This window comes from Gasterosteus aculeatus, chromosome 13, assembly GCF_964276395.1.
Source record: "Gasterosteus aculeatus chromosome 13, fGasAcu3.hap1.1, whole genome shotgun sequence".
Classification (NCBI taxonomy): domain Eukaryota; kingdom Metazoa; phylum Chordata; class Actinopteri; order Perciformes; family Gasterosteidae; genus Gasterosteus; species Gasterosteus aculeatus.
In genome coordinates this window covers 13,362,346-13,385,944 of record NC_135701.1, presented here as the reverse complement: position 1 = coordinate 13,385,944, position 23,599 = coordinate 13,362,346, and the positions used below count along the sequence as shown (strand labels likewise).

Below are 23,599 nucleotides of genomic sequence, written 5' to 3'. Positions count from 1 at the left end.
ATTTTCTATGTAAAGCTATAGTGGAATAAACTCTGTGTATGTGTTTTAAACTGATATTCTACTTGCTTTGTTGACATAGCACAGCCCCAGTGCATGTACATGTACGAGTTCATGCATGAGAGCATGCCCAACTGATTAGCTCGCCACTGCAGTGATACAGCGGTTATGGTTGATGACGCCGTCCCGGCCGACAGCGTCATCGTGGAAGCTTACCACCTAAACTCTGTCACCAGGTAACAGTGTTAGCACCGTAGTCTGCACTGTAAAGGCTGTTAGCACCGTTAGCTGCAACCTGCTGGCTCTGCTGTCGCCATGTACGTATAGAGCTAGTATTTAAAAAGCTACAACCAACATTTGTTGTTGTTGCAGAATATATACAGAAGAACGTTTCCAGCAACTTCCCTTCATGATTTTGTTTAAAAAAGTACCACAAAGACACTCCTCCTCTCTGCTTCAATGAAAGGAGAATTTTGTACAACGGCAAAATAACAAAGCTAAACACACCATTCACATTTAATCTCTATGCTTGTTAAGGCAATTGGCACATCAGAAGAGACCATTTATGATAAGACAGTATGTATGCTACACCCAAGATGATGACATTTGGCTGAAATAAATATTTTTTCTCTCACACAATGAAAGAGTGAACTCAATGGGAGGTGGAGGTTTTAATCTGGATTAAAGGTTCTAAAATACTGGCCCCAGGCCTGTACTGTGCTCAATGCCGTGTCCTCTGAAGACTGCAGTGAACTCCACTATAACTGTGTTTACCATCCACAGCAGAAAAACATCATTCGTTGCTGTGCTGCAAGAATGCAACTTGTATTTGTCTTCATAACTTTAACAACCCTTAAGAAAATTGGAACATGACTGGAACATATAGTCCGCCAAGCCCCCCCCCCCCCCCCCCCCTCTCTATCTCTCTTGAGCAAGTCAGAAGACTTGGGGCAAAGGAGCTGTTTTTTTTGTGTATTTTCGATGTGCATGTAGCCTGCTGGTGTAAAACAAATGATGTTTTTCACCTTTACCAGGGACCCAGTTACCAAGCTTGGCTGAATTAGGCACTCCTGTAGACCCCTCCACTGCTGCCACTGATGCTGTTATTGTTAATGACAATTTTTCAGTGACTATTATAGGTATATGCAAAACCAAAGTAGCGTGCAATGTTTATGAATGCAAATGTACGTGCTGAATGAATCACGCCCATTAAGACATCTATTTTGAGTAATTCCAGGGGCTTTCACGGCCATTAAATGGTCACATTGCATCCGAGACATGCTGCATTGTGTTTACGCAGAAATCCTTTTTGCTGTGAAGACAGCAAATTAAAAGCTTGAAAATGTTGAGGAGTGGAGATATAATAAACAAGCACTTCTGATAACAATAATAGTGTGTATGTTTGGGAACGGTTTAGGAGAGAAAGAGGTTGGAAGGGAGGGAATTGATGGTGGAAGTGTTGTGTGTGTATACGTCAGTATTGATGCACTGCTCTGTGGCTGTCTTGCTGCAACGTGGTGTTTAATTTATTGTAAAAATGGTAATTAGGAAACAATAAAACGTGTGATTATTCAAGCAGGAAGTTTATAATTAGAGAGGGAGCTGGTAAGGACATTTTGGGCTGCTCTGTGCTCTCAGACAACATTGCCTGGCAATTAAAACTTGTCAAACTTCCATGGCAGATCAATTTGTGGGGAATGTTGGTATATACAGAGTCCATGTGGCAGCATGAAGACCCAAAACCAGCAAAGACACACACACACTCCTGTGTGCACACATGTGCGCAAGTAGCCTAGGTAACAGTATAAATCTGTTTTGTGATAGACGGACCATGACACTAAAGGATAACCTATAAAATGAAGCTTGAGACTAAGCCTGTTCATGTCCGTCACGCTCTCTCATGGAGTATTTTCAGCTAATTTAGAAACAGCATTGTTATAAATGTCACTGCTGGTGGTTGTGGGCTTTGTCTCAGGCTCAGCGTCTAAACATGTTAGCAGAGGTTTGGTCATTCATGTATTGTAAATCACAAGGGTATCAATCACAATTCCTGCTTTGTCTATAAGGAGATAATTCATGTATTGATTATTATTACTAAAACGAGTATGATGAGGGATAATGCAAACTTTAAATGGGTTGGTGTCTCAAAGATGAGATGGAGTTTGTATGTCTTTTGTAATCCAAGTTTAAATTTGAAGGACATTGAAAACAGATTCTTGAAGAATGAAAAGTTTAATTTAAACCGTTACATCTTAAGCTTAGTTTAAAATGTAATACATGATAACATAATTTGTTAAACCAAATACAGTTTAACATAATATAATGTTTCAGCTAAATTGAATGAAAGTGATTGTGAACAGAAACAACGCAGCTATGCGTGACTTGATTACTTGCCTCAGGAAACTGTAAATTTGACAATGTGCTTATTGATAATATAAACTACAGCCATCTACTTGTGTGCCAGCCTGTTAAACTCAGTAAATAAATTTGCGTTTTGACATTGTCTGTGTTCCGTCACGGTGTATGGATTTGTATAGATTTGTATGCATGTGCGTTTAACTGTGTATCTGTGTGTGTGTGTGTGTGTGCGGGTGTGTGTGTGTGTGTACCTTCTCAGAAGCCTGAGTGTGTGGATATTGGCTGCAGCCGGAGATCTGGACTCATGTCAACAGGCTGCTGTCACACATCACTGCCCTTGCTAATTAATTGGCTTTTAGTCGCGGTTGTGTTGGGCGCATTGTCAAGCTACCCGTGGCTCTTTTTTCACCTTTTTTTGGCAGCTGTCATTTAACTATTTCTTTGTAGAGCGTGATTCACAATCTCAGGTACTTTGATAACTGCCGCTATTTTACTCCTCTTTTCCCTCCCTTCTTCTTTCTTACCTTTAACAGGGAACATATGCTCAACCTGTGAATACAATCCAACACAATTTTCTTGTTTTATTTTTTATTTTCTTGTTCATATGTTACCTTGTTTTATGGGAAAACGAGGTGCTGGTAGATATTTTTCCTGTGTACAGGGAAATTGACCAAAGTGCACTCTTTGCAAAAAGGTAAAAATGAGTTGCGGGGATGGTGGAGGTGGAGTAGGAGGAGGAGGAGGTGGAGGACAAGAAATGTTTCATGTTCCTTATGATGTGCCTCTGTATTGCTGTGCTGGACTGAAAATGGTGCTTCCGCAAATTGAGGAAGACTACTTTAAGTTTGAGGCAAATGATTATGCTTTGTGTGATGACAATCTAAGGAAATTGAAAAAGTGTTCAAAGTGCTAACAATTTTAGAAAAAAACAAAACATCATAAGGCAATTGCAGTGCGTATGTGAGAGTGGAACTCTGGAGGCGATGGAGTTTAATATCTGGACCGTTGTGTTGCCCTCCATCATTTTGTCAATAGTGTAGTTTAACTGCATTTCCCCCTCTCTGTTTGCATGGTGTGCATGAGTGTATTTTTACTTGTGCATAGAAATAAACACTTATGTTTCGATTGTGCACAAACTCCATACATGGGGTCTTGCAAGTGTTTTGTTAAGAGTTTTTCCTGCTGTCATTCTTTATCTTCTGAAAAATTGAAAGAAACCCACAGCTGTGTCCAACAGCGTCTTGGGTTTTGTAGCATGTTGTTCCTGTAAATAAAGTCTCTAATGATAGCTTTAAAAACTGCGACTTGCTGGCACAAATTAAAAGAGTTAAAAAAAAAGAAGAAATGATAATGTTCCCCCAAAGAAGCTTTCCTTTGTTGCCAACGTGTTTAAGAAGCAGAGAGCATACCAAGCAGGGGATTGGAAAGTACTTCACATATCAAAACGTTTGTTGGATGAAACACTTAATGTTTGTGCCAAAGTGGGTTTGCCGTGGATCCACGTAGTGTCTCACTCTTACTCCGACTTTCTGACTCCTTCTTCTCAGCTCTCGCCCTGCCTGTCTCACCTCCCTCCTGTCGCATGCTTGCTCCTTTCACTCATCAAATGCCAGAACAAGAAGCAACGCGAGCTTCTGAGTCATGTCTAACCTTTGCACGTCTTTCTCCCTCTGCGTGTCCCTGTATCTGCGCAGTATCCGGAACCAAGAGACGGTGACCTGGGCGAAACCCGAGGCCTGCCAGAGGATCACTCTGCTTGTCTGTGTGCCAATGTCTGGGCACTGCTTCCCAGCCTGGCTTTGGCTCTGGTCCTGGCCCAGCATGCCTTATAGAAGTGCCAGGAGAAGAAAAAGAGGTCATCCACCCACAAGCTGATCCCAAAAGCAGAAGGTGTTATTTCTGAGACTGATATTAAGAAGGCTGAATCTCTGGGCAGTTGACAAAAATGGTATTTATGAAAGTGAGAGAAAAAAAGAAAAAAGAGGTGGAAAATATTGAAATTTTTGCAATTGTGAATTTGTTGTTTATTTGATGTAATGTTAGAGCGGACCACAACTGTGATAAAGCACAGAGGCTTGAAAAAGGACCTTTAGTAGGAGAGGCCATGAAGTCCATTCTTCGGGAGCAACTCTCCCTCAGCCTGAGACACGAAATCCTAGAGGACTGAAGCTGATCATTTTCAACGCTTGCGCTTTTCACACCAGAGGAGGTAGAGCGGGAATGAACGAGATAATTAAAAGAAGACAGATTGACAGAAAATAAATTGTTGCAGAGAGAAAAGGAATGAGCAGGAGGTAAATGGGCTAGAGTTAAAGCAAAAGGACAAAGAGAGACATATTTCTGCTATCAGTCACACTTTTTTGAATTGGTTCTCAACTTAATCTTTTCTTGGATTAACAGACCACAAATTTAGGGGCGGGGATGGGGGATGATTACATTGTGTGTCTTCAACACTAGTCTAAACTCTAAACTGTAAAGCCTACTCAGTGTTCTAAGTGTTGGTATAGTATCCGTGACCATAAGCAAGCTACCGTGAAGCTCTCTCATTTGGATGCTACAGTCTACTTTTTCAGCAGGCGGCCAAAAGAACAAAAGATAGCAGCATAACCAGTTAACGGTCCTTTGGTCATTTGAAAATGTTAATAACTGTGGGTGAGATCCATACGTCCACCTGCACATGTTGTATATTTCTGTCTCTATGTATAATAAACACCTTTCTTTCTTTCAACCAAAAGATATCTACGGTACCTTGAATAGAAATGACTGTATGCTAAGATGACTCTGTATTGGTACTAATTGAAGGTCTTCATCATCTGCGTTTATATTTGTCTCTAAAGGTTTAATCACAAAGAATGTATACAGGGATGAGATTAAACAAGCTCAAACTGCTTGGAAAGCCATAACCTGTGTGTGAGTATCGTACTGTATGTGTGTGTGTGTGTGTGTGTGTGTGTGTGTGTGTATGTGTGTGTGTGTGTGTGTGTGTGTGTGTGTGTGTGTGTGTGTGTGTGGAAGGTTATTACAACGTGTGAGCATCCGTGATTCAATGCAGCTGAAAAGCAGCTTAGAAGGAGCAGTTGAAATTGCCGGTATGCGGGTTCATGCGGCCCCCTCAGAGAGCAGAGGTTATGATGCATAGAGAGTAATTAACTGTAGGCTTTTTTGAGAGTCAGGACAGCCACAATTTAAAATTCAGCCTTTTAACTCTTTCGTCCGGATTTTCATATAAAATGTAACAGTCTTGATCTTAATTTACTAGCATTTATGTTGTACTGAAAAAATATAATGTGTGCCCTTCAAGATGAAATGTTCCTAAGGCTGCCTCCAAAACCATAGTTGTCAAAATCGCAATCAAACAAAATATTAATCTTTAATCCATATTTGTATTTTGGATGTTTCCTTTGATTTAACAAAAAAACTACTAAAAACTTAACAACAAAAAAATCATCTGCTCAATTACTTTATTCAAACTGGACATTTTGTTTGAAGAATGTTTTTTAAGAGAGAGAGATCATCCCGTCAACACACCAAAAGCACACTAATTAACACAATGTTGATGGTGGTGTAAAAATGATCGTTGATATTTTATGGGGACAAAAATCAACTTTTAAAAGGATCATTTGGATACTCAAAGGCCTCATATGTACATTATTGCCTGTAACCATTCATTTTGTCCACACGTAATGGGATCCCCAGTCCGCTGGATTCTTCTTATTTATTAATGCTAAAAAGAGATCCCTTCTTCTTCATCAGGGAACGAAACCAATATCTTCAATTTATAAATGGGCATGTGAGTGTCATTTTATGAATCCTAACTTAACCCTTCTGACTGGATCACTTCACAGAGACACGTTTTACAGCCACTTATATTTTGTTTGTTTATACATAGATCATATATTTCTGGCAGGGAAGTAATATTGACTGGTACTGACACACAGTCAAAGTTTCCACCAAAATGTTTTATGTCGGTACAAGAATATTGTGTCACATAAATACACGGCACTGAGCCAAACAGCTTCATGTTGCAAGCATTTTTAGAAAAAAGGTTCACAGTCTGTTACAGGAACAGATGTCAAATTGAACAATGCTCAAATTGTTATTGTTAAATGTAGCTGCGGCATACAGAGTGTGGTCGAGTCGGGCATAAATTACAGTTATTTCCTAAAGCGGTGTGCTCTATATATGTGTATATGACTCTATGATGTACAAAGTACAAGCCTTCCTTTTAAGTGTTTTTCCCCAGTTTCATAATAGATGATAACAATCAATATGCCAAATTACCAATGTATTTTAAATGATGGTCTTTTTTATTGGATATTTTGCTGGATATATATTGTACCTTTATGAATGTCCAAGCAGCTTCAAATCACTAGAATACATGGTTTATGGCATTCCCAGTCAAAAGCAGTAGAAAAATGTTTGGGTGCAAAACTGTTTAAATTAAACAGGACCATCCAATCTTCTTTTATCCAAACATATCCGAATCAGAGAATCAAAACACAAATGGCTTCTAGTCCTACATGTACATTTATTAAATTCAAAAGGAAGAAATTCCCCAGAGATGGCCATTCTCCTGAAGTAGTCCATAATGCGATAGTCATGACGCAGTGCAGACTCTTTTTCCAACAAAGACACAGGTCCTCTTTAAAGCAGGGAAAGCGTATTACTTTACATTCTACATTACATAGAATTTTCATGTGAATGATAAATATCGTGCATTTGAGCTTAAAGTGGTAGGATGTGTTTGTCCAATTTGACACTTGCAGCCATTTACATCTCTATGTGTTTTGCATTTCCCTGAAAAGTCCACAGCAAGATTATTACTGGAAGAAGTTGACACGAAGACCGAAGCCTCTGTGAATAGGTAGGTTTCTGGGATGTTAGCGGTGAGATTTCACTGGCTGACACTTGTGGTGGTTGTTTGTGGTGGTGCTGAACCAAATAGAGTTCTTTGCGCCGCCGCAGCGCGTGATAAATGTCAACCACAGCATTTGCTTGTTTGCAGTTTAGTCAGCTCCATAAATGCAACACGAAAGTGAACTTGTGCCCTGCTGCGTTTATATTTTTGCAGTCCTCTCTATCAGAGAATATACAGGCAGAAAGCTCTCTGGGCTTCCTGTTGACGCAGCTGTCACTAGAACAATGCTGCCTACACGTCCTGGCCCATTAATCAAACTTTGATTTGGTCAGTTTGCTGCTTACTTTTCAAAAAAAAATAATGAACCACAGTTTTTATACGGTCAGCTAAATGAGATTAAAACTGGCAGATAAATTAAGGGGTTTGAACATGTAGAAAATGCAAATCCACTGATCAAAATTCAGACCTCCCCTCTCTTCATTTTACTTCCCTGGAGTGAGTTTGAGGTGAAAAAGATGGCTGATCAGCAGTTCTTACAGAGCTTAAGAATATGTTTATGCAGGAGACCTACACAACACAGCACAATTTAGAAATGTATGAGGTATTTTGTGGCCGATATTACCGGGGCACAATAAAGTGCATTTATAGAGGAGGGAAGTGAGGGGTTTGAATGTTAGATGTAGAGCTAAAAAGATACGGTATCCATAATTTAAGCCACTGAGATAGAAAAGCGTGGGAATTGTTTCCGTAGAACAATGTGCTCGGCTGCACAACTCTAATCTACAAACCAATTGGATTGGATTTAAGGAGCTCCTTTTGCTCCTGTGTCCTTGCGTACATGTCTTTAAGCTCTGTTTGTGAATGCACGCGTACACATGGCTGCAAGCGTTTGGATATAATTCAGAAGGTAAATATCTGGAAAAGGAGAAATGTGCTGGGAGAGCAATTCTCTTTTTCTATTTTCAAAAGCAGTCCTTGTGGAGTCCAGTTTGTTTCTTCTATTTGCAGGCGGGTATAGTCGTGGGGGAGGAGGCAGGTAGGGACGAGGTTTTGGGGGCACGGGAATAAGAAAGCGGCAGGTAGCTGTACATTTCACAGTTGATTAATGAGTCAGTGGGATGATGTCTCTTATCAACACTCAGCACATGGCGGAGAGAGAAGAAAGGTTTACTTAGGATAGAAATGCTCCCATCACAGACGGCTCCCATCGCCATCCCATCGTTCCTTTCTGTGCTCACCCACCTGTTCTCGTTGGGCTTTTTTCTTTTCGCCACAGCAGTCTGAGGCTGATGCAACTGAACCCTTTAGCGGATGTTTTTTGGTCTGAGAAATGAGTGATACATCTTCACATCTGCTACAGCGCAGTTCACAGTGTGTATCATGGTCTTTGTTTGGAGATTAACACAGGAACTGATGTAAATGCTTGTAATGAGTTGTTAATGTGGATTATGTCATAGTGCCAGAGAAAAGTACAATAGACTGCCGAAAAAAGATCCTGCTGTAAAATATTGAGTAGTTACAGATGTGCTGGAAAAATAACGCTTTCACGCTTGACAGAACCGGATGTTTGATGTAATCTCCTATTCATCACGTTTGATACACAGCCTGGATGTGATGATCCTTAAATCATATGTATGGCATGCTGTAATGGATCTCAAAACCACTGCGATATGGGATGAGAATAATGGTTTTGTCGATGCCTGGGCTCAAAAACCCAAGCCACATGTGTCCTTAGCACCAAAGAACAACAATCACAGTGGGAAAAAACAGGAAAATAAAGAGAAGCATTCACAACAAAGAACAGGAGTGCTTATTGTGTTGTGTATACATACATATAATAAAGATAATAAAATATGTATCAGTGTAAGAAACAATGTGACTCTAATGGCAGCAAAAAACATATGTTTTTGTGGTGGGGCAGTAAGCCAACTTATTTTCTTATCTGATTTAATTTGTCCCGGTGAAGGTGCTCACATGGCGCTTCATGGGAAGCATGAAACGCCATGTGAAAGTTCACATGTGTTGTTACAACCCATTACATGCCAGTGAAACAAGAGTCTTTCTTCTCTCCATTATATAAGAAGTTAACAGAGCGAACCCATCGAGTCCACAGACAACGTGAGAAGCTTGTTAGATTTACTTTTCCACTCTAGCTGATACTACATGTTTTTACATCATCCTTATGAAAACATTTATTGGGAATTTCACCACGTGCATTTTTTTTTCTCAAACATTCATTAAATGGAACAAAAGCGGGCCCACAGCAGCAGCGAGGTGGTGCTGGTTCCAGATGGCAGCCAGAGGTAATTGAAAAATGTGAACTTCAATCCCTTTAATTCATTCAACCCTGTGGTGGCTGTGCACCAATATGTCTGCCTCTCCAGTGGATTTCCTCCATGACAAGACAAATTTGAGCATTATAAATCACAAATCTGCGGTACAACCTATTTACTTACCAAAACAAGCGTGGAAGATGTTTTTCATGTGGGATATTTTCGTTTAACTCAAACTCCACAGACATATGGATCGCAGTCTGATTGGAGGTCATTCATGATATAATGACGACAGTCAAGTTCAAGTCACTTACAAACTCAAATAAATGCGTAAAAGGCCTATGAATTCCTTAAAAGACTGCAAAAGTTAAATTGTCTGACAGGCCATAAGAGTCTTTAAAACTTTTCTATAACTCTTTTACTCTTTTATGACTGCTGAAGCTCTCGTCCATTCTGTCCGCTCAGTGTACAGTGATTTCGGTTGACCTTCCTGAGACTTCTGTGCGCAAGTGTTCTTTCAACGCTCTTAATCAGTTAGCTTCAGCAAAAGGATATTGCATAACAACACAGGTGTTTGTCAGGTTACACACTATGTGTGTGTGTAGGAGATGATGAGTTTTAGAAGTGACGTCATGACTTCATGTTGTTCATGGAATGGAGCCAACCAGGGCTGTGCATCCTTTTATGTTGACATACAGTAAATGAGCAGTAATGAGTCACGTAAGTAAGCATGAGTAATTGGAATCCAAAACGAAGGCCATGTATTTATTTTGAGGCAAACATCTCTGTTGTCTGCGGCGGAGAGTGGACAGCAGTATTGAACCAGACCACTCGAGATGTAATTCCTTTCTCCGATGACGAAGGACTGGACATTTCTATTGTCAAGACGAAAAAAGGGACGGAGAAAACGAGGGGGTTCGAGAGGGAATGAAAGAGAGGCGAGAACAACGAGCGAGACATCAGAGGGAGCGCCGGGAATGAGCGAGTCAAAGGACTCAAGCTAGTGGAGCTGTTAAAACAAGCCCATATAGATTCTGCCACGGCTGCGCGACTTTGACTGCGTCATGCTCAACCGTCTGCCTCTCACATGTGGGATGATTATTGATGGAGCCGTCATATCCAGGCTGAACATCTGTAATGACATTCTACTCTCCTTATTGGATTTGGCGATGGGATCTCTGTGTCTCTCACAGCTGTAGTCTGGCCTTTATTGCACAGCCTCAGCCATCTTGCAGAGGGCGCAAACTGTGTGCGTGCACACAAAGCGCCGCATGGAGTCCTGCGCGTAGCGATGGCGTTGCCGCTCCCCACTGTAGCCATTGTTAAGCCCCTGTGGATTGGTCAACGTTGCATTTTTTACTGTATTTTAATACGGTTTTCTTTATTCTCAGAAGGAGGTTGGCAATTGAATCAGGATTTGCAATTTTTTTGCACCTTTTGGAAATGTATTAGCCTTGCATCAAGAGCTCTCAGAGAAAAAAAAAAACATGGCGGGAAACTAGAACCAAAGTTGATATCAGCAGTGGCTGCGAGCGGCGTGCAGCAATACGTGGGAAGAGCCCCCGTAGTTGGCATCAACGCGGCACAAGAAGTAAAAATACTAAAATACTAAAGATTTGAACAGAAGGGAATGAAATGAATGGATGATATAATGCGAAAGAAATGTATCAATAATGTATTAATAATTCTAGAATAGATTCTAAATACCACTGTGGTCCATGAAGATTTGTCTTGGTCACGGGAGGAGATTTCAGGCACATTTCAAAGGAGGAAGAAAAAACGAAAGGCAAGGGAGCATGAGAGGGACGGCACAAACAGAGCGAGGAGACAGAGTATAAAATTCACATGACAGGTCTCGTTATCTTGAATGCAAATGCCGGCTGTGTGTTTGCCGGAGTGACACATTGGTTCTTTTATTGATAAATTGAGGGCCGCTATGCTTTAATACTACCAATAGACTTTGCAGCGGCCCGGGCAAGGGACCCACTCTAAAGGCATAGATGATGACGGACTGTTTAGACGGCCTCTATTACACTCGCACCTTCCGGGCCCGGCGAGTTTACATGTTTATGACATGCACACAGGGAAAGATTCATTATTCCTGATGTCTGTGGTGATTTAAAATGGGATGGGTGGATTTTTGGATCACAGGAGCACTCAAAAAGATTTGCCTTGGTTTTTCTCACTTTGCTGGACTATTTGAATTTAGAGCAGATGACCCATCGAGGCACTCCCTGCGAACGAAATGAAACCTTCAGCGATACACCAAAAATTTCCCTTCATTTTACTCAGCTTTTACAATCAACTATTTCAGAATTCTGATGATGTGATTACAGTGTGAATGAGGAGGGGGGAGGAAGGGATTGTTAGACAGCAACCACTTAGAAACTCTGCTCATTATGCTCATCACGTTGTCTACATAGACATTTATCTTTTGCCAACATTACCCACCGTATAGCATTTCTACATCTACTTCGCCCAATTCTACAGCTTCGACAATCTGAACCATCAGACTGCATTCATAGTGTGAGATGTGAAATCCATTATGCAAATATATTCAAGCCAGACCTCTAAGTTGAAGGGACAAAAATAGGATTTTATGCTCTTCCCGGACATGCACACACTTCATATAACCTGACGCGAGGGACTTGTAATCATATTTACATGAGCCGTACAAATTCCGGCAAGAGTGCTGTGTGGGAGCCAAAAACTGCAGAAGGAATTTGGAGGCCAACCTCAGTAAAATATTACAATTTTAAAGCATGAAAAACACACAGCGAGCAGTCCAGCAGTGTGCAGGTTAAAAAAGAAAAAAGATTTTCATTCGAAGTTCAGAAACTACGTTCATGCTGCTTAAGGAGATTCACATTTCATTACATCTCTTGGCCCCTTTTCTTTCTCTCTGATGAGCGAGTGGTTCTTCTCAATGAGAATGCTGCAGGGCTGCAAAACAACCTGCTACTCCTCAACCAATTTGAAAATTACTCAGCATGTGAAATACTGTTCACTGTGCTTCATCAATTACCGTAAAAACAAAGTATTTTGCTGCTCAAGCAAATCTGCTGCAACTTTGGCGGTGGCCTTATTTATACCCTTCAAATCATAACCAACGGTGAAAAATATTAAGGAATTCTAGTTAAGTGTGCTGCACGACTAACAGCAGGGGGGGCGGGGAGGGGGCGTTTCGGTCTGGACCTGTGGTTTCAATGAAGTTGCCATCATTGGGATTACTCATTATGATGACCTGTCAACATCAAGCAGTATTGATAAAAATGCATTATCCTAATGAATGTTACATTTGATAGAATCAGCAGCCAATAATTTAGAAGCTCTAAGTAGTGATGTTGTGTTTCACAATGCATGAGCTAACTAAAAAAAAGGGTTTAGTGTAAGCTTGTTGCATGGATTAATGATGAATAATAAATTGAATTTCCTTCCAAGGCGGTTGGCGCCCTAAAATTCAGTTATTTAATATAAAACTTGTTGTTTCTAATTGGCCTAATTGAATGCCGTTGTTAATAATTAATCAATGGAGTCTCATAATATGAAGATTGCTACACTGTACGTTGACAGAATATTTCATTCAGTAGTTTATAACTGAAATATTGACCTGCTAATTCAACAATAAAACTACTAAACAAAAACTTTTGGTAATGAATTATGAAAATATTTATAAAAGGAAAATTACAATTGTCAATTCATGAATTGAAGGAGATCACAGAGAAGGTCAGTACAAATGTGTGATGACATAATTGCTTGATGCTGAACAATTCCTTTGAATGTAAATAGATGAGAGAAGAGGGTGGAGCAGAGTCCGGACATGAGAGGTGGGTAGTTTTATGGACTTATGTCCAGGATTCTAATCACTGGCACTCTCATCAGTAACTCTGTGGTTCCATCTTTTTGATATTGTCAATTTGCATTTCAAGGCGAAACTTCCTTTGATTAAAACGTTTAGCTAAAGACGTCAATTATTTGTAGTCCAGGTAATAACAAAACATAGTTAAGTTCAGATCAAAGACTACAGTGAAAGTGTGGACTGGGATTTTTTTTTTTATTGGAGAGAAAGTCTTCGCTGAGTCGATCCATCTAGCAAGGTGCAATAGCACAGAGCAGCTCTGGGAATGTCAGTAATATCCCAATCACATCCATGTCTGTGCATGCGTGCGTGCGTGTGTGTGTGTGTGTGTGTGTGTGTGTGTGTGTGTGTGTGTGTGTGTGTGTGTGTGTGTGTGCGCGCGCGCGACTAGTCTCATGTAAGGATGTGTTGAAGGCAGTATTTGTAGGTCTAAGCCCAGGGCTGTTGTACTACCTTGAGTCTGTGTACGTTATATATGCATTGAGGAAGAGAGAGGGGAGCAGAGAAGGAGGAAAGGGGACGGGAGGGAGAGTGCACTTGAAGGTGGAACTGATGAATGGAGGCAGGGAAGAAGAGGTGGTGTTGAACCCCCTCTCACCCGGTGCCTGTCTCTCCACTCTTGCGCGGTGAGCTCCGGGTTTGTATTCTGAATGAGGGTATTGGCTGGAGAGCTGCACTCCACAACCAACAAACCCTCGACCCCAGAGGAGCCCACAGGGCCTCCAGCAGCTGTGGGCTGACGTGCTGAACAAACTCAACATCGGGTCAAAACGCCATTTCTTACAAGCTCACATCAGGTATGGCCGAGGCGGAGCGAGAGAAAAAAAAGAAGAGAAAATGCAGGGGGGGATTATAAGGGGGGAAATGTGAGGAAAGGAGGAAGGGATGTACACAGTGAGAAATAACGAGAGAGTTGGGAAAATGGAATAAAAAAGGGTAGGTGGTGTGGGGAGTGATGTCTTACAGATAGTGATAAGGAGGGGAAGGGCCATACAAAGTGTGGATGTGTGTGTGTGTGTGTGTGTGTGTGTGTGTGTGTGTGTGTGTGTGTGTGTGTGTGTGTGTGTGTGTGTGTGTGTGTGTGTGTGTGTGTGTGTGTGTGTGTATTGAATAGAGGCAGCAGAAAGGTAGAGGTGTAGAAAGGGGAGCAGAGATCAAGAGAAAAAACACAAAAATGTGAGAAATCACCAACCTGAAGATTATGTTGTGCTCTTTTTCTCCAACTACAGCAGTTTCTTAGTGAATCCTGATTCAGCACAGATATATAGGCCACCAAGCGCTGCCCTTAATATAGTTAAAACTGACAAAGAGTTGAAGGCGCGCTGAACAAAGACACGTGATTAATAACTATAATCCTTTCGCAAAATGCAGCATTTTGTAAAGAGGGACAGATAGATAAACAGAATATCGTAATAAGTGTGTCATTTTTAAAAGCGAACTGCAAAAATAATCCATGGACATTTTTTGTGTCGTTAACTGGGAACCCTTTACAAGAGTTGAAAACGCCCGACATTTGGGGATATGCACTCATCCACGTTCTTGCCGAGAGTCAGATGAGAATATCAAAACCTCTTTCATGTCTCCACGGTGAATATGTGGCTGGAGCCAGCAGCCAGTTAGTTTATCTTAGCTCAAAGACTGAAAACATGGAAACAGCTAGCTACATCTCTGTGTCCACTGATAACATAACTCTTTCGACCAGATCCTCTAAAACTCAAAAAGAAGAGTAACTATATATATATATGTGTGTGTGTGTGTGTGTGTGTGTGTGTGTGTGTGTGTGTGTGTGTGTGTGTGTGTGTGTGTGTGTGTGTGTGTGCTGGATTACTTCTCAGCTTGGAGCTATAGCTGTTTCCCCATTTCCAGTTTCATGCTACAATGTGCTAAATAGATTTAGTATTAAGGGCCATTAATCTTCTGATCTAATTTTCTGCCAGAAAACAAATAAGCATCTCTCCAAAATTGTTGGACAATTTAACTTTAACAGTGCGTACAATTATTGAGTTGCCGTATTAAGACTTCTAACAAGCACAAAGACGGGAAAAAGGAAGCCGACTGGATCATTTAGTAACATAATCCACCCACTAGGAGGTTAATGCTAAAAACTGAGAGATAATCTTAACATAACCCACTATATTATAGATTTTATACTTTGTTTTTTCCAGTGATGATGTAATCATTGGACAAAGCCTGTGAAGACGCTTCCAGATGTTTGCTGAAGCCTTTTGATTAAAGTCTCAAAGTCAAATTGAACTCTTTGCAAAGGTTGGAGAGCAATGAAAATATTGACAACTTATTCATAATGAGGGGGATCAATGTGGTCGACTTCCACAAAATCGGCATGCCTTTATCTCCGTCTCTATCACCGACATGACGACGGCTCCATCTTTTACAAAGATATCGCCAGAGACTTTGTGAGATGGAAAGAAATGATAGAGGGAGTTGGGCTGGACAGAGACGGTACACATTCAATGGAAAATCGTCGGGGTCGTCGTGGCGCAGGGGTTAGAGAAGGTGTGCTGGGAAGCACAAGGTTGGTGGTTCGATTCCAGGCTCCCACTTGTTCCATGTCGAAGTGTCCCTGAGCAAGACACCTAACCCCTAATTGCTCCCCGGGCAAAAATGTGAAAAAAGCCATGGGTTTAAAGTGTAATGTAAGTCGCTTTGGATAAAAGCGTCTGCTAAATGACATGTAATGTAATGTAATGTAAAATGTAAGGAGGAGCGGTGATTAATTGAGGAGGTCATGTACGCTGAAGGAGAAGATGGCTGCTTGTTGATGCTTGCATTTAATGGGGCAAGGCAATAAGACAGTAATGGAGAAACACAAAGCTGATGATTTGTTTCCGTGGAAATGGTTCCTCCAAATGCTTCCTGTCAACAGAAGTGCTGCTGTGCTTCTGTTTTGCTCTGATTTTAAATTGAGATTTTTGTGCAGACGGCAGCATTAAGGCACTGTATACCACATCATCCAAGGCCCCGTGATGTTCAAACCCTCTCACATCTCTTGATGGCCTTCTGATCTAAAGGATTCATTTAAGTGACTAAATAGCCAATAGAGGTATTGAATATATTACAAAATAGCACAGCAAAGGTAGTCTAAATATATATATATATATATATATGTATATATATAAATATACATAGGTATTCTTTATTTTGAGTACATGAACTCTAGAATTGTCTTTTTCTGGGTATCTTTTGTTTTAATCTTCTGCCACTTGGGACACTTATACGGGAATAATGATGTGTCTTTGGGAAAGGGATTTAAACTGTGAGGTGAGGGGAAAATCCTAACACCCAAAACTACGGTATTCAGGTGACAGTGACAGGTTTAGCGTGACGGAGCCTTAAATTCATTATGATATTTATTCTCACTCACTGTCTCTCCTCATTTTTCACTCTCCAAGTACCCACATCAGCAATGACAGGTGAGTAAAGCTGAAGTCCACTATTAAGTTTAACTGTTTTTCATTTTGGAAATTTGAGGTCTCTGCTGTTCTAAGAGCTCTATACGGCCCTCGGCTCCGTCCTCCCCGCAGCACTCAGGTCTAATGAGTTGTAACAAAAAGGAGACCAGCTGCTGACGTTCGTGGCTGAGCATTAGCTTGAACCAGGCCTCGTGCAGACCCACTTATCTGTATATCACCTGTGTTCTGCAGACCGTGTGGCCAATTATATTGAGCTAAACAAGTACACCAGAAACAAATCAGTGCAGCGTTGTTATCCGCTTATTCCCGATCCAGAGAGAATTCATGTTATTTTATTTAACCTCTATCTACTTATACAAGATAACATCATTAGGATATAATGCATTTTTCAAGATCTGGCTTCTTTCTCACTTGCCCACCAGGGTCAAGCGTCACTGCAGCAGGGAACAGTGTGCGTTGTGGATGACTGCGTGTATGTGTGTGAAGCTTCTCCAAGACATCAATAATGTTCTTACGGTTTGATATGATTGATCAATTCGGTCTCTACAGGATTTCTCCAACAAGATATGTTGTCCAGAGCAGAATTTACAAAGTTCATAGGCGTATGAGGGAACTGAACTTCTCTCGCCTCTGCTGGGCCCAACTGCTTCTGATCCAGGATCTGTTTAGGCTTTGGACTGCCAGCCTTAGTTTTAACCATTGAGTCCTCTCAAACACAAATTAAGAGGCTGCAGTATTGATCCGCATGTGAGAGGCAGAGATAACACTGACATGACATTATGTTGAGTAATTTATTTTTTCGACTTTTCGATAAAAATGATTGACAGTAGAAGGGGATTCTTATCAGGGTCGAGTAGCCTTCCTATTCATCAAAATTATAAATCAGTGCATGAAAGTGCAAGTGTCTGTGCTGATAAATGGACTCTCAAAACGTGTTTGATGTTGGACATAACTATGCCTTCTCCAAGAGACAATTTAAAGCAACCCACTCAGCCCAGAAGAAGCTGCCTTTAACACAAAATAAATAAATGATTGCCTCAACTGAGAGCAAAACATGTTACACTCCTGCAGAGCCTCAACTGCTATTCCTTTACTTCAGTCAGTGTATTTGTTTGTGCATTGGTGTGTCTTCATGTGTATGCACCTGTGTTCACTGGTGTGCACGTATTTGTCTTTGTGTCCACTCACACTGCATTGCTCTATTGTGGTGGTCGCTCTAGCCAGAGAGCTCATTAGAAATGAGGTTCTAAACGGCACTAAATACAGAATTACATTGAAAAAAAAGAAGGTGGAGTGATTTTTAAAATGTTTTGTCGGGAGTTGGTCCAAATCGCAACTGGGCGTTAGGCAGATGGAAAGACGTAATGACAGTGACTTACTGCTGGCCATGAGGGGTTTTTTTTGCATCCAGGACCTCTTGCTGAAAGCAGTATTTTCCCCACAGTTTGAAATCCTTTTCCCAGGATAATTATCCATTGTAGATGCCCATCCCCAGATAATGACTGCCTCTCCGCTGAGCTAGGAAATTAAAAGGGACCCTGTGTGCTGCAAGCACAATGGAGAGACTGCCCACTGTATCAGCACTTTGAGCTAATTTTCAAGGATAGAACAGGGTATGCTGTAAATACTCTACTCCTGCTTAAAAGGAATAACATTATTTAATTTCATCTATGATATCATCTAGAAGGAAGAGAAAACTGAAAAGTAGTATGTGAGGAGACCTTGTTTCATGAAGTGAATGGCAACAGTGCCCCCTTGTGAAGGAGATGTAAAGTTATCTGCATTCAGAGGAAGCGCAGATAAATGTTTGCAATGGCTCCACATTTTTTCCTTCCTTTCATTCACTATGAAGCGGATTTGTGCGGTTCAGCCTTATACTGTCAATACACCTTACTTACTTTAGCCATTCTAAAAAGGATTAAGTGATTGGGAAAGATTAGGAGTGACAACATGTACGTGAAGTTGGGTTATTTTAAGGCATGCGATAATAAGCAGTTTCGATGCTCGGACTAAAAAACGGATAATATAACATTCTGAATAAAGTGCAATCGCAGGCTGGTATCATGTCTACAGCAGGAACTTTATAAGTGCATTACTGTAGCAAGAATTAACCCATGTTTTCAGCGTTGTGGTATTCACACAGACTTAATTATGTGATAGCAGAAGCTATTTTTCACACACATGTCAACTTGGGGAAGTAATAACTATTGATTTACAGATGATTCTATTGAGACACTTGTTGAGATCTGGCATGAGGCCCTAGAGCAAGCTGTAACTAACCCATCATCGCCATTTACATATATAACTGCATCAATCTGGAAGAGACAACAAAAAGAAGAAATACAACCTGCAGTGTTCTGTAAGGCAGATTTTGGAGGGAGGAGGTGTTTGTGTGTTCTTCTATTCTGTTCACGCTGCCTGACGTGCATCTTGCAACAATTTATAGCTTAGTTACACTCCATATATTCTCTATTAGCAGATGCTTAAGATTTCTGAAAGCAGTTAACTGTTGTTAGCCTGTGAAGTGTTAACCACGGGAGAGATGGATGACTTAATTTGTGAAATTTTTACTATCCACGTAACAACTGGGAGCGGGAGGGAGGATAATGGGGGGGGGGGGGGGGATCAGGGTGACTTTGGCAGTGATCCATCTGTTCTACATACGAGCACAGTCACCCTGCGCCTCCTCACCCCTAGATCAAAAACTGAAAGCATCAAACCTGCAACTTAATAGTTGCATGCGCAGTCTTGACTGAAAGGTAAAATAAAGGTGAAACAGCGTCTGACAGCTTCAAACGCAGACTTGGTAAGCACCGGAGGCGCCCCTATCCTATGATTAACATCCCTCTGCAACACATTGCAGATCTGTGCGTGTTTGACCCCCATGCTTTTATCTCAGTCAGTTAATGCTTCTTTGTATGTGAAGACGATTCTTACCCCGGCTGTACGCCTAACATCTTCAACACGTAGGGTATGTTGATGAATTAAAGCCTCATCAAACCGTGGCTCAGCGGAGTTGAGCGAGGTACATTAAATCAATTCTAATAACCCTTGCATGTTGTTGTGTGTGGGGCTTGGTGACAACACTGGCATCTGGGTGTGAAAAGCGTACTAGACTTCCACTCATCAGGTGTATGGGACGGACAGACAACTTCATAGTCCCCATCTAACCTGACAGGCTGTTACTGTGGGCTCTGACCGCTTGGTGCCAGCCTTATTTATATGCTGCTGGTGAGAGAGATCTTGTTGGGCAATATGCCTTGTACATAGATGCATCACTGCTTTGAAGTGTGAGCATTTCTGTGTGAGTACACGTCTCTGCGTAGCCTCACTTAATCTTTTGCAGCGGTCACGACAAGTTGTACATATTTATGCCAATGGAGAATGCAAATCTGTGCATGGATTTTATTTACGGATGACGATTTTATGTTGTCTGTTGTCTGGCAGTGAACACTGAAGATTGATTTGGCAACAAGCCATGTCCCCCTAGCAGGTGAAGGTTCCTTTCGCTCTCAGTGGAGCTGTAATGTACGGTCTTCCTTGCCCCCGCCGTACCGGAAGCGTAACAGGCACTCTATGTAGTGCCATCATGACTCCCTGACTTTTGTCCCCCCCCCCGTGGAGCAGGAGAGGATGAAGCAGCCATACATCAAGGGCCAACTGAGGCGGTGGCAGACAAAACCGACGGAATCAATGAAGCTTTAGCTCAAGCCCTACGTCTGTGCACTCAGACCTCGCCTCGGCCTCTCTCCCTCCTTTTCCTACTCAAATTCTGGTCGTATTTCCTCTTTGTATTTCGTGTCCATTTTTTTTCTCCATCTCAGTCTTTTCCGGGGTGACATCATTTATCTGTGTCTGACTTCAACTTTCGTCAATATCATCTCTGTCTGCCCTCCCGCTCGGCCCCAGGTGAACATGCTGATACACTGCGGAGGGGTCAGCCTTGACAGGAGTTGAAAAAGAGAGACAGAAGCACTTAAGAAAGAAAGAAAAGGGCCGAGACCTGAGGATTACTGAAGGCCATTCAGCTTGTTAGTGCAGCGGCACCTACGTCAGACAAACGCATACTCCCTTTTTTCAGAGGGGCTGAGTGAATTCAAGCTCTGGGTTGGTGAATGTTTCCCAAACAGACAGTTTAAATGATAGAGGGCCTAGAATAGTACCCACAAACCATTTCAGACAGCAGTGGAAAGGCTATTAGAGCAATAGAAGGAGCACTGGGGAGACGTTTACGGTAATTAAACCGGGGCATCAATGTCACTGCTACCTGTTTACGACCTAAAAGAGTAGCAGTTTTCTTGTGGTGAAGGGGGTTGGCTTCCATTTATTACTGTTGATTATCATTAGTAAGTCCTATCACAAAGGAAATGGGAGTTTTATCTCTCTTTGTAATATTTCCCCACAAAAGTGACCCTTCAGCGATAATAGTTATGGGTAGAGGAATGGTTCAAATTTAAAATGTAATAAATATTTTCTGGAATAATTCTGCTAATTATTATTTTAGGATCAGCGCTTATTCAGTGTGTAAGCATGTAAGACCACTTTAATAGCAGGGTGCTTTGCTTTAGTGCCATTTTTTTGAATGGCATATTTTAAACCCGACGTAAAAGATCGAACTGATTGACTAAAAGATTATTGCAAAACACTTTAATTTGATGCCTGAAAGATTTAGGACTAAAACATCACCAACATTGACAACATAATGCTTCTAAATTAAGATGCCATACAGTTACTGTGCATGTTTGCTCAATCGTACTATTGGGTCCTGACTCTACTCACATAATCTGTAATATGGATTCATATTGGATTCACATTCAGCTGCCTACATCCACCAGTCTGCCAAAAAGGCATGTGTGCAAACATAGAACAGGCTTACATAAGACATTTTAATATTGGCAGTGTGTGTGTTTGTGTGCGTGTGTGACTTTCTAGTTTACCAAAATCCTGGGGGTCTAAAAGGACACATAACCATGTATAATGAAGTAAAACGTCAATGTGTGTATAGGTGTTATAAAAATGTCTTGTCTAAAAATGTACACGCAACTCAGCATTGTCCACCATTTGGCCTCCTGACATTGACTAGGGTCAGTTTCTTGGGTCAGCTGGGTCAACAGCATTATGCCCGGCCTTTTTAATTAACGAGGTATTGATCTTCCTGGGGGTTTTTTTTCTGTGGGGGTGAGTGAGATAAGCAGGGAAATGGGACCAAGCCAAGAAAAAAGGAGGCACGTTCTGGAAGAACAAATTTGACGTTGAATGCAATCAATTGCTGCATCCCATTCCCAGTGCGACAGCCTGTGCTGCTCCTTCAAGCCCAAAAACCCCAAACTCACGTGAATTATTGTTATTATTTCACTGGCAGAAAACACAAGCATCTCTTAATTGTTTTCCTGTAATGTAATCTTTGGAGACATAACTATTTCTTGACAAGCCTGCACACTATCATTAATAATTTTACATTTTACATTACGCTTGTTTATGAGATAACCATGGAATTGGAATTTTCCAACACACAGAGAAACATTCCCAAATGCACGATCCCATCCATTCGTTCATGCCTATTACAGTCAGATTTAAGGCCTTCAAAGAGTGAACAGACACGGACCCTAACTTGTGTTATTTGTTAGGACAACATGACAGTGTGTGTGTGATATAACCTGCATGTCCTCAGCACACTGGGTGGTATACAAAAGGGGAAATGATAGCGAGAGGTATCGAAATTAGATATTTTAAATAAACTTTGGTCAGAACCAAGATTAGAGGTTTTTATTAAACGCTCAAAACACCCACAGATATACACATTTCTGGCGCCCACTGAGGGTAAAAACGATGCCTCTTCCTGGTCCTGTCCTCTGAGGCCAAAAGGGGATTATCAATTGAAGAGAAACTGGCGCTCCAGGAACCCTGGAGGAAGTCTAAAACAGTCATTATATCTCCACCAAAGATGCCCAGACAGCAAAGAGGAATGTTGCACATTTTGTTCACAGCCAGCAAAGGAACTTTGAACTTCATTTTGTCATATTAACTATTAAACAGACAGGAAGTTCCAATTCCTCTCAGATTAAGTAAAGAAAAGAGTCTAGACTGTAAGAGAGCAGAGAAAGAGGAAGATATCAGGAACAAAAGAGACAGGCGCACAGGGACACGATGAACACAGGAAGACAAAACAGATGATGTGCTTGCATGTCACGTGGGTACACTGCAAATACCGCACTGCAGGATTATAACCTGCACACTGCTATCCTGATCATTTATTCAACTCATCTGTAAATAAACCAAAACACAACATCACTGCCCCCGGGCTTCCAGCGTGTGTGAGAGCCAATGGAGTCAGCAAGAGCACCGAAGCAGCTTAATTCTTCAGCAGCGGAGCCTTGTGGTTAACAGCATGCGTGAGGCATCGGCCACTTACTGGCTTTCTTGCAGGTGTACACACATGCACACATATCGGCTACCCTGGTTCACATGAATGTAGTCAACCTCAGTACGGGCTGGGATGATGTGCTGTACGTAGGCATGCAGAGGCACCGAACTGACTCAAATGAACAGCCGAGCTGCTGGGCATGATGCCAACAAAAAAGAAAAAGGGAAGCACAAGGTGAAAAGTCAGATGGAACTGGTGGAGAGGGATGAATGTAGCGAAAAAAAGGAATTGACCATTGAAAATACTAAAGAAATTGTGCTCAACTAAAAGGTAATAAGAGGTGTAAGAGGCAAGCAGCAGAGAGAGGGAGGTGGAGTTGGATGTTCAGAGCTAAGGCAAGAAGGGGAGGGAGTTAAGGAGGGAGGCAATAAGGATACACTGTAAAGAGGGAGGGGGAAA

General features: G+C 41.4%; 1 protein-coding gene across 2 annotated transcripts in view; it reads left to right on the top strand.

The window, feature by feature from the left end:
• Positions 1-5,089, top strand: part of LOC120830991 (GDNF family receptor alpha-2) — a 40,512-nt gene extending 35,423 nt beyond the window's left edge. The window contains exon 8 of one of the 2 annotated variants that reach the window (XM_040196071.2): positions 4,050-5,089. In XM_040196071.2, the coding sequence (XP_040052005.2) occupies positions 4,050-4,187 (138 nt within the window). In that variant the 3' untranslated portion in view covers positions 4,188-5,089. Of the gene's footprint in view, positions 1-2,614; positions 2,928-4,049 lie in introns of those variants that run through there. The other variant, XM_078087623.1, reaches the window with a different exon arrangement.
• Positions 5,090-23,599: the final 18,510 nt, after the last annotated feature.